Source organism: Nicotiana tabacum, chromosome 20 (assembly GCF_000715075.1).
Source record: "Nicotiana tabacum cultivar K326 chromosome 20, ASM71507v2, whole genome shotgun sequence".
NCBI classification, from domain to species: Eukaryota; Viridiplantae; Streptophyta; class Magnoliopsida; order Solanales; family Solanaceae; genus Nicotiana; species Nicotiana tabacum.
The window spans coordinates 92,122,727-92,135,210 of record NC_134099.1 but is presented as its reverse complement, the minus strand read 5'-3'; the positions used below and the strand labels follow the sequence as shown (position 1 = coordinate 92,135,210).

The window sequence follows — 12,484 nt, the reverse complement described above, 5'->3', positions numbered from 1 at the left end:
CCATCGGACCCGATAAGACAACACTCCCCGAACCCAGAACGAGCTCCAAGACCTCAGAAAATATGGCAAACGACTGTACACGACTAACAGTGGGCCGTGATATCCGCATTCGACCGGATATCATGGCGTAGATCTCGCTCGATCTCGGTAACAGATCAGTAATTAACGAGAAAGGAAGATTTTTACTTTTTTTAGAATTATACGAGGCATGAAATTCTCCTACAATATAAAGGGGAAGCTTCTTATTTAATAGAACACATTGTAACACGCAAACCAAGACAATATAATTTCATTTTTATTGCTCTCTATAGCTATAGCAATACTATTATTTTACTCTTTGTTATTCATTCTCTATTGGCTCCGAACCGAGGGTTCGATCGAGGGCAAAACTATTGTCCAACCCAAGTTCAAGCTGGGCTATAACATTACAAATGGTTTGATTATTCATTTTGCCTTTCACTCGTTTATCTAATATCTTTGATTATTTGTGTTGAATCTATCCACGTATCCTTAAAACCACGTACAAATTTAATTTTAATCCGTTTTAAGGGTAAACAGAAAAAACATGAATTTCTGCTCCTAGATATGAAAACAAACAGCAATTCGTTTATTGTTATTCAAGACAACTAAAACAATGAAGATAGAACAGAACAACAACGTTTAGTGGAAACAACGAAAGAATGGGAGCTTGAGTTGAGGTCATTCAAACTAGTTGTGGTAAACTAATAGGGGCAGTAATAAGCTATTACTTTATCCTAACTTTGCTCTCTGAGCCTGTGTATAACATAACACAAGAATCAAATGTAAGTCAAATTCTTCTCTTTTTCACTTTGCCTGAGCTTGATGGCATGAAAAAGTATAGCAGCAGAATGATTTCACGATTTGCAGTTTAGCCTAAAGCGGTCTTTTATGCCTGCCAGCCACTTTGCCACATAGAAGAGCGTTAATTGGAATGGGATATACATCTCGCAAAGAGGTTGATTCTGTGTATACATTCATGTATAACTGCTGTCCAAGATACTGTCGAGCCCAAAACTCGGACCTAAGGTTCCACAGTCCCACATTGTCCAATGCAATATATATTGCTGTCCATGACTTGGGATACACCTGCATTTTTCCAAAAATTTTCTCATGTTAATTTTCTTTCTCATTAATGTTGGAACAAAGTAACATCATATGTTTTCCTTCTATCTTACCTGAGTTGTGCTTCGTGAAACTGCATCGCGTAGATTGTATTGGTTCCTACTAGCCGGAGTCCATTTTCCTCCGTCCATACTGCATTAAGAATGTCAAGAGAAGTAAAAATTAAGAAAGAATACAAGTGCATAACATTTAGGTCATGACATTAAAAACATCTTGTGTTGTTTCTCTTCATAAGCAGCTTACCCTACAACCCAGAAAGCGTAGCCATTAAGATGCCAACTCTGCATGATCCCCTCCTTGTTCTCGAATACAATCTCAATGAATGTCCTATAGTCAGTCTGCAAAACAGATGTATCGAGGTGAATTCCTCCACCGGGTGGGGCGTCAGGTATGTTTCCTACAGTAAAGCCTCCAATCTTGAAGTAATCAACAAGCTTGAGCGGAGTATCAGTTGGCACAAAGGACACACTGTTGACAGCATATCTCTGCTTTCCATTGACTTGTCCAGCAGAGTTTGCAAGTCTGATAGTTCTAGTTGTGTTGATCATACCATAATGGTATGATCCTTGTGGATTTGGCCTTGGTCCACTAGCCGATAAGTTGGTCCTAAGACACAAAAAAATGAATATGAATACCATGCTAGAAGTGTATGATATGTTCAACCCAAAAAATGAAATTGTTGACAAAGAGCAAATATAACTAGCGAAGAGGTGAAAGCATGTGATACCTGATAGAACGAGCCTGGTTAAGCGACCAACCAATTTCAATGGTCGGACCACCAGGGGGGAAGCCGGAGACTTGCTGGTTAGAGTTGCTGTAGTGAAGTACAGCAGTGGTATCAATAAGAATAGACGAGAAACGGTTTGAAGCAACAATGTAGTAATCCTTAGGAGCTTGGTCAGCTGTGAAGAGGACAGAGTAGCATTGTCCAACATGAACATCAAGGGAGGAATAAATCTCTTGCATTGTGTGTGTACCCTCTACTTCCACCAATGTCATTTTATGATCTTGGATTCGGAAGTTGAGTGAATGTTCCAATCCAACATTGCATATCCTCAGTCTATAAGTTTTCCCTGTAAGAGATTCTCATTGTTAGATCATCAGAGAAAGCTATCTGTCAAGAATCTTAATATGATTTTTCTTTTCAAACTCTGTTATACAAATAAGAAATGCATTGACTTGGGCTTCAAATTCGAGCGCCTGCAATTGTTTTACCTTGCTCAACTGTGAAGGAAGCACCATTACGGCCTTGACCATTGATAAGAATGCCATCAACAAAAGGCAACTTGTGGTTTCTGTCAAGAATTGATTTCAAGTACTGCATAAATGGAAGTTCAAATAGTAACCGGTAAGTATCAGAGCAGATCATCAAAACAAATACAAATCTCATGGTTTTAATACATTCCATTCAATATTATTGACGAGCGATTAAGATTTTCCACAGTAAAGCATCTAGCTTGTCTCGTTAATCAAATCACATTGAGCGTGTAAAATTCATTTATACTGTCAGTAAACAAAGCTTAAGTTATTAGCGAGGATAAAATATAGTACCGTGTGATTGCTCTTGTACCAATCACCAATAAGGACGGTGAAATCACCAGCAGGTTCAGGGAAAGGAACAGGAATTCCAGGCCTGCTGAGGATCCTGAATCCTCCAAAACCACCTGCAGCTTTGTGAAATGCAGTAGAAGGAAAATAGTAGAAGCTCCCTATTTGATCCTTCACTTGCAAAACGTATGTGAAATTCTTCCCTGGTGGAATTGGGCACGTCGTTCCCCATACTCCGTCTTGGAATGAGTTTCTCCTGTTTTGAATTCCATTCCTATATATATATATATATTTCACAAAAAACTATCAATCATATTTCCTAGAGAAGGAAAAAATAAGAAACAAATGCAAGAAATTAAAAGAAGGAAAAAGGTCCAACTTTGCATTGAGTTAAACTTTTCAGATATTCATGTCTTTAGACTTTACTGTTAGTAAATTGTCTCGTATTTGCCATTATTTATAACGGAGCTTCAATGTAAATGAGTGGACTTTACGTATCCAAATTGTTCGACAAAAAAGATTTATATTTATGTTTCAACATTGACTACAGTTTAAATCACTTTCAGGTTAGAGCTCCATTAGGAATCAAGGCCAAATTTGACGCTTTTTCACAAATGAAACAACGGGAAAACTTACATTCGCCGTCCTTTGGCCGCTGTTGCTTCTATTAACTTTAGTTTTTTTTTTTTTTAAACTTCGCATTTTCTAACTTCCATTGAGGGGAAAAATTTCGAGGGACATTGGATGAGTGCTATTATTATTATTATTATTATTATTATTATTATTATTATTATTATTATTATTATTATTATTATTATTATTACTACTACTACTATCTTTCTTTAGTGCAGTTATTTGAGTTCACATGCAAAGACACAAGAGGAAGAAGTACATAATGACTAAACTATCTTTCACATGTTTGTCACATGATTACCTACTCTAGTCTAGTGTTTCAAACATTTGAGTATTCATTCAAACAAAAACCATGTGACTTTCAAATATTGAGAGAAACAATTCAAATAGTATTGATTGCCTAATTTCCACACACCCTGGGATCAAAACACTGTTACATCGTTTTCCTATGGATTAATTGCAAATAAACTGATAAATCTTATGGTTACAGTATAATAATAAGATAGCTCAAAGCTAGTTAAAGAAAAAAGCTAGATAAGCGACCTAAAACCAGCTGTAAAAAATCACTAAACTTATTATGTGTGGCCTTTAAACTTTACATTCTCTTTGCATGTTATACGACACCTTTTCTTATAGGTTCATTTTAATTTTTTTAATTTATATATATTTGGAAATGATTTAGTTTTAACATGTTAAAGGGGAAGAGGGGCAGGGATTCACAAGGATCAAATGCAAGGACTTCAATTTTTGTGAAATGGAGAGTTAATGAATCGCCATAAATTCTTTCAACAATATAACATGACATTATACATGCATGTCCAACTAGTTTTCTCAAGATAATGCAGTATTTACATTTTTCGACCGGTAAATGAATGAACACATATCCAAGATATAGAGCCTAGATAAATTAAATGTCAAACTTTTAAAAGTACGCATATGGAAGGGGTTGTAAAGGTAAATTACCATGAAATAAGAAAAGGCTCATCCAAGTAGTTGAAGACGTTGATGATAACATTGTCATTAGTAACAGAGTAAATGTCAGGACCAGGGAATTGGCCATTGATCAGAATTCCCTACACACACAAAAAAGAAAAAGAAAAAAAAAAAGAAACACAGATTACTGTAAGATAAATGATCACTTACAAACCCAAGAAAACAAGGTCCAAAAAAGGACAATAATCTTTTTCACATTATTGAAAACAAAAAGATAAAAAGAAACCAACCTTTTGTTTAACACCAAGAGGAGAAATGGTGCCATAAGTAACATTAAATTCATAGAATCTGTAAGGACTCTCTGCTACTGTATTCACAACTAATAGTGCCACTAAAAACACAGCTACTGCTAGTTTTAGTGGCATTTTTCTTGTTCTTGATTTTCTGATGAGTTGGGAGTAGAAGGGAATTAAAGTGAACATGAAGATGAAGACAATGTCATATTTATAAGTGGTGTATAGACTAGTAAAATTTAAGTAACTTGTGAGCAAGTGGACCTCAGTTACTCATAGCTGTAAAAATAGGGAGGGAAAGATTTTGAGACAGGAGTTTAATTTTAAAATGGAGAAGTAGAACTAGCAAAAAGAATAAAGAAAAAGGAGTTGGCCCATGGGGGTGTCGGTGAAAGCATACATAGCGGATCTAGACAAAAATATAAGATTATTCAAATTAGGTGTTAATACCATAATTAAGATTAAAGTTCAAGAAAGACATTAATCACCATATGAGGCATTACTAAAGAGTCTAAATCACGTACTTCCTCCTGTCCACTTTAATTGTTTTTTTTTTTGTTTTCACATATGTTAAGTAATCCATCTTTTAGTATTAAATAACAATTAAATTGGCCATATTAACCTTAATTTGTTTATTGAAAATATAACAAATACTCGTAGGTTTTTTTATTCTAAGGGCAACTTTGAAAAAAATAAAATAATTCCTTCTTGACATCTGAAAAAATTAAATGTTGTAGACCACAAAAAAAAAAGATCAAGAAATTAATTAAAGTGAACCGGAGGGAGTACTTTTAAAATTTAAGGATAGTGAGTGTATTTTTTTCCAAAGTAATATTCACTAGCCCGAGAGAGTTTAAGCATTCCCTAGAGAGTTCTATTCTCATGATTAGAATTTGAGACTATTGATTAAGGATGAAGAAATTTTTACTATTATACTACATCTTTCAGTGATAATAAGAGGACTTGTTAACAATAATTTTTAACGTTTTATATAGATAAAGTTGGATATGTATTTTAGAATTCAGATTTTCAGCTCAATACTCGAGCATCTAAATCTTGACTCGGTAACTAAGTAAGAATAGTGGGTGCTCAACCACGAGTACTAATGATCATGTGGTCTCCTCACATGCAATGCTGTTTTCTTCTGCTTGGTCTGAATCTCTGGCGCACTAGTCATGAATTGGTGATTTGTGATTGGTGATTGGTGGTAATTATAATCCCAAATTTCAAAGCTTAGAGAGTTGACTCAACAATTATCAAATCCTAGCCAATTTGTTTGAGGAAGGAATGAATACTGGGATTTTAAAATTCGAGTATTCTTGAAAGTCTTCCCTATGCGTAAGCTAGTCCAACTGTGTGATCTGCATTCTCATTGTGATGTGTGCTGCTATATATTATCCATCAATACTTATGGTTACATATAATTAGTATGTAAGCAACTTGCTTGTGTCAAAAAGAAATTATATTGTCAATAGGCGATAACCATGGTTCCGTAATGCCTCGGAGTCCAGCTACTAATCCAAGGTGCCGATCAGAAAGGTGACAAATATTCAATTTTAGAGTGTCTCGTTGCACTTTAATAATCCTCGTGGAATTTGGATAACAGTAAATATACATAAGACAGTATATAGTACAGAATGCATGGACCATAGTACTCTTTCTTCCTTTAGTTGTATTAGGTGTTTTATACGGGGTATATGCTTTTGTTTCAAAGTTAATGGCATTTGATATCAGTGTATAATATGTTAATTAGTACTGTAAGAGTATCAGAGCCTGAGAAGAATTTGATAATTCCATTCACGTGCAGGATATATCTAAGAGGAAGTGGAAACGGATTTGTCTCTCTACATATTCAGCAAAATGCAGATCTATCTGCACATGACACACAAAAGTCTATACTTTGAAATTTGAATATTAACCTACGTAACCTCTCACCCAAACCCCCAAATAAAATATTAAAAAAAAAAAATAATCACAGTCTAAATTTTGAACTTGAAGTGCACATCATATTGCTCGTTCTTTGCATAAATTTTTTGCTTAAGCTAAGCCTTGCTAGCTACCATAATAATAGTTGTTTGGCCAAGCTTCTTTTTGGCCAAAAGTGCTTTTTTTTTTTGCCAAAAGTACTTTTGGCCAAAAATTGAGGTGTTTGGCCAAGTTTTTGGAAGGAAAAAAAATGCTTTTGAGGAGAAACAGAAGCAGTTTTGGAGAAGCAGAAAAAAATAGTTTCTCTCCAAAAGTACTTTTTTGACAAGTACTTTTGAGAAAAATATACTTAGAAGCAGTTTTTAAAAGTTTGGCCAAACACTAATTGCTGCTCACAAGTGCTTTTCAAACTAATTAGTCAAACACAAACTGTTTCTCATCAAAAATACTTTTGAGAAAAACACTTTTCAAAATAAGCTGATTTTTGCAGTTTGACCAAACGGGCTATAAGACAAGTGGACTAAGTTCAAGTCTTACTAATAGGAAGAGAGGCGAGGGATAGGGGAGACTTTAATTTTGACTAAATTAAAAAAAAACACTTACTTTATGATATACCTTAACCAACAAAATCACCTAAGGGATCTGAGGATCATAATCCACATCATTAGCACTAATTTTAGCAAACATAGAGGGAAATTGGTTAATAATATGAATTCAAATTAAAGGCGGCACTTTGTTTTCTTTAATTTTCTTTTAGTGGTGGGGAAGAATAGAGTTAAACAAGATAACCTCCCACCCCCACCCCCCACCCACCCTTTTTTTTTTTTGTGTTCTTTACTTGTTCACTTAATTAAGATACGAGTCGAGAGAAAGTCTATATGAACACCAGAATTCATAAAATAGCAATTAAAAAGTGGTGACCTATTGATCATCAGATTTAATTTGCCCCTTGGGTACAAGCACTCCGTACTGAGAAATTAGGAAATTCGCGATATAAATACATGCATCAAATTAATTATGGGGAAGGCATAAGTAAGGGTGTCTAAGTTTCTTTAATTGCAAGAGAAACAACATGACACGTTTGGGGAGATCGATTTTATGGCTCATTACCGATGTTCTTTTATATATAGTTATATACCCTTCTCGTAATAGATGGATAAAATTAAAAAGATAGGCAAATAAAATAGAATTATTTTCTTCTATTGAAATGTAAGTAATCATTTTCTAGAACGTTTTGATTTTACAATAACGTTCGAGGTAATTAGGAAGGTAGTATCCTAGAAGGTTCTCAATTACAAAGGCGGGAAATCCCCAATTGCATGTGCCATAATTGCAGATACCATCATATGATTTGTTAATTATTCCATCTGGAACGTAGACTTTGCTGCATTTACATCGATGAGCCAGAAATCACTTCAATAACACTGCAAACCACACCGATGTACACGCCTTTCCTCTCTTTAATTTGATCTTCTGGTTCCCCCCACATTCACGGGTCTACTACTACACTGCTAAATCATGAGTTTAAAAAGTATTATGTTAACGCGCTTCAAGCTAAAACCATAAGGGTTACCACAATAACTAAAGAATAAAAAGAGTTGAAACATGTTCGCTTTACAGTTACGCCAATAAGTAGGACATAGCCAAAAAATAAAGAACAAGTAGGCCATGGAAATTGAAGAAATCGTAGTCCACATTAAAGCCACAGCTATCAAGTTTTGATTGAATATAATGTTGAAAGTAGTACAGCCCAACATGCCGCAATCTGTGGGCAATTTAATGCCATCGCGTCGTATGAAAATGAAGTGGAAAGTGATACTATGCTTCTGTTGTCTGCAAATGATTGATTATTTTACTACTTACACCCTTCCAAAAATTAATTTCAGTATGAATTCAAATATTAAAATTCATATTAATCTAAAAAAACTACATAAACATAGTACTATATAAGTGGCAAAAGTTAATCGTTAAATATATTTGGAAATACATGAAATGTAATGGTAATAAAAGAAACTAACTGTTTGACTTCTATAAATAGTTATAGCGCTATTGGGCAGATATCTATTAATTCTGGCATATGATCACTATCCAAATTCACATGCTCGCGCTGATATTTAAATTAGAAAGAGAAAAATAAAAAAAAAGGGAAATAGTTCTCGAGATTGACTTTTTCCCATTAACTGCTCCAAAGCCAAAGATCTAAACCGCTTGACAGTAAACTAAAAAGAAAATCAGCAGGGTAATGTGCAAACGGTACCAAGTACCAAACTCGATGGATAATGAATTCATTCCTAATTTACCACTTTACCCTTCTCCACATAAATATCATACTTTTATCTGGTCATGATTTGAACATGTGACATGATCTAACCCACATGCGTTGCGCTATTACTATTAGACCAAAGTGCTATGGGCGAAAACGGTTTGCTGTTATTCTGTTCCTGCATCAAAGGAAGTTGCTTATATCCTGTGAAACTAGACGTGCTGAATTTTAATTCTGATCTATATCCTTCTAAAATATGAATCTGCAATTCTTAGCAAATTCGAAGATTTGTTTCCTGGACTTGCCTTTTCAATTAGACCAAAGAAAAGTAGTACGAGGGGCGTTCACAAAATTACGAAATGTAAATACCAAAGATAAATCTGGCATAAAAAAGGAGCTTTCAATATCAGACATGAAAGTTGACAAGTTAATCTCCATCATTCAAAGCAATAAAATGGCAGGCTACTGTCAAGTAAATGAACTACATTTCAAGATCTCATGACTGGGAATTGATAGTCAATTCTGTTTTAGTGCGGACAAGATAGAACGCGCATCCAGACAGGAAGTATACCACCCAACACATGTAATTAATAACCCGTTTGGCCAAGCTGCAAAAATCAGCTTATTTTGAGAAGTATTTTTTTTTTTAAAATATTTTTCTCAAAAGTACTTTTGGTGAGAAACATTTTGTTTTTGGTTAATTAATTTGAAAAGCACTTCTGAGTAGCAATTAGTGTTTGGCCAAGCTTTAAAAAACTGCTTCTAAGTGTATTTTTCTCAAAAGCGTTTCTCAAAAAAGTGCTTTTGGAAAGAAGCTATTTTTTCTGTTTCTCCAAAACTACTTCTGCTTCTCCTCAAAAACACTTTTTTCTTTCCAAAAACTTGGCCAAACACCTCAATTTTTGGCCAAAAATGTTTTTGAAAAAAAAAACACTTTTGACCAAAAATAAGCTTAGCCAAGCAGTCTATAAATCCCGATGCCTGAGAATAGTCAACCAAGTTCCAGGTCAAATTAATTGGAGTATAATTAGTACAACTGTAATAATTTCATAGTAAAAGCAACTTAAAAGGGAAGTGACAAGTGATGCTTGCTCAGTTGGTAAAAGCACCTCCACCAACAACTGTTAGGTCCTGAGTTCGAGTCACCATGGAGGGGAAGTGTGAAAAAACTATAGATCCTCCTAATTTGGGAGGGGTTTAAAAAAAACTTAAAAGGGAAGTGAAATTGTAGGAAAAGACCTTGCAAGAAAACATATCATTTAGCCTCCACCGAGTAGAAGAAACTTGTAAGATAGCACATTTAAATTTGAATTCCTATTTACCTATCAACGTAGTCTATCAAATTTGTTGACCTAAGCGGTATAGGTTTTGATGATCAACAAAGGAACACATGCATGAATCAGGTTCATGGACACTGTACACAGGTTACGACGTGCAAGGATAAATATAAGTAATTATTTCTGATAATGCCTTAACGAAAAGATTGCTTATTTGATAAGGAGCAGGACTCCTCAGTTGAACAGAACTCTATCCAAGAAAAGGAAAGAGTTAGAAGTTGAAGTTAACTAAAACTCTTTCACCAAGGAAGAGTAAAGTATCAAATCTCTAGTTAATCCTAATCCTACTAACTCTATAAATATCAATTTGTTCTGTTTTACAGCTGGCGGATACTTACTGAAGTAAAGCAAGAATTGAGAGCAAAATAAAAAGGTATTTTGTGAGCAATTCATGTGAGATTCAAGAGTGCGAATATGAAGCTACATGAACGAGATTGAGGTTCTATGTGTCTGTTTTTAACTCTAGTTCAATTATAGTAGGAGCTTTTGATTTGTACCTTTCAGCTTTCTTTAGAAACAAATCGTAATAGGTACTTGAGTTGTATTTTTCAAGTTAGAGTTAACTTAACGTAGTTGCAACAACCTATGATATATTGCTACAAGGATTAGAGTTTAATACTTAGGTTTGCAAAAGTTTGTAAACTTTTTTTTGGCTCAGAGTTTAGTGATGTATTTGGGAAAAATTCTACTGGGTAGTAGGTCGTGGTTTTTTTACCTTTTGAATAGAGTATTTTTCACGTAAAAAAACTTGTGTTCTTTACTTTATGCATTACTTATTCCGCAATTGTAGTGTAAGGAATGCATAGAAGAACTAGATCCTTCCATAATCCAGTGCACACGAAAATTAGGTACCACACAAATCACCATCCTCTTGTGTGGTATTGAAGTACAAAACATCAATTGGTATCAGAGCAGGTTATCATTGAAGAGGCAACACCTTAGGAAAAGATCAAGATGAGTGCACTAACAAAAAATTATGAAGGGTAATCCACTACTAGGCCACCACTCTTCAATGGCCAGTACTACTCATAGTGGAAGGAGAAGATGAGAGACCACTTACAAGCAAAAGATTATGAGTTATGGGACATAGTCACCGATGGACCACTATCAACACTAAAGAAGAATGCTCAAGGTGAGGATGTTCCAAAAATAAGAGTTGACTACAATCTTGAGGATCTTAAGTAGTGGGAAAAAATGCTAAAGCCAAGAAATGTCTTATTAGTGGACTTGGTTCTGACGAGTACAATAAAATTCAAGTATGTTCCACTGCAACACAAATATGGGACACACTGCAAATAGATCATGAATGAACAAGTCAAGTAAAAATATCAAGAGGAACTTTGATGTTTTCACAATATGAAAACTTTTCCATGAAAAATGGAGAAACCATTCAGGAATTGTACACAAGATTCACTACCTTGACAAATAAATTAAGCTCTCTTGGAAGGATTCTCATTGAAGAAGAAAAGGTTGAGAAAATCTTAACTAGGGTTCTACCAGTCACTTGGGAAATCAAGATCACTGCCATTCAAGAATCAAACCATGAAGGTAGACGTGCCCAACAAGGAAAGGATTTTGACACTCAGAATAACTGAGGGTTCTGATTTAAAAGATGATGAAATAAAAATGATCACCAAATACTTCAAGAAGCACCTACGGAGAGGAAAAGGTTTTCCAAGAAGTGGAATCTATGAAAAGCCAAAGCAACTGAAAAGCAGGTGATTGATGTATTATGCAAATGTGAAAAAACTGATCACATAATCAAGAACTATCCTATGTGGGATATTGAGTGAAAAAAGGAGAGAGTTGAACGAAGTGACAAATTTATACCAAGAAGAGACATATCAAAGGATCAACTAAAGCAATGGTTGTTGCTTGGGAAGTCATCTTAGATAAGGGTTATGATAAAGATTATGATGACATGAATGAGAACTTATGACTATTGGAGAATCTGAAGAAGAACCTAGATAAATTTTCTTGAATTAAATGATAATCAAATTCCTTTCTAAAGAGAGATTATCTGAACTTCTATTAGCTTTAATTGATGAGTCTGAGGATGTAAGTTCTAAAATGGAACATCTATCAAAGGAGTGTGTTATCTTGAAAGCAGAGTGCAAAAATTTGGAAATTTGGTCTTGTGAAATTGAAAAAGAAAATACTGCCTTGAAGAACCAGGTTCATGCATTTAATACAACTGACTTAGAACTTAGATCTGAAAATCTAAACTTGAAGTTAGGGACGGGTAAAGAAATGGCCGGTGATACACAACTCGCACTAGAAGGAGATTTAAGAAAGATAAAAGATGAGTTATACAAAAGGGATGAACATGTAAGAATATTTGAATTAGGACTTGATAAGGGTTAAACATAAGCTTGATAGAACATGTAAATGGAACGGGTCATCTAATG

General features: G+C 34.6%; 1 protein-coding gene across 1 annotated transcript; it reads right to left on the bottom strand.

Annotated features, from left to right (window-relative positions):
* Positions 1-586: 586 nt before the first annotated feature.
* On the bottom strand, positions 587-4,822 carry LOC107827188 (L-ascorbate oxidase homolog). The gene is made up of 8 exons (XM_016654280.2): positions 4,548-4,822; positions 4,288-4,397; positions 2,695-2,965; positions 2,359-2,461; positions 1,871-2,216; positions 1,387-1,749; positions 1,197-1,275; positions 587-1,107 (listed from the first exon to the last, which is right to left on the bottom strand). Exons 1-8 carry the CDS (start codon positions 4,737-4,739, stop codon positions 895-897), a joined length of 1,677 nt encoding a protein of 558 aa, XP_016509766.1. The 5' UTR covers positions 4,740-4,822; the 3' UTR covers positions 587-894.
* Positions 4,823-12,484: the final 7,662 nt, after the last annotated feature.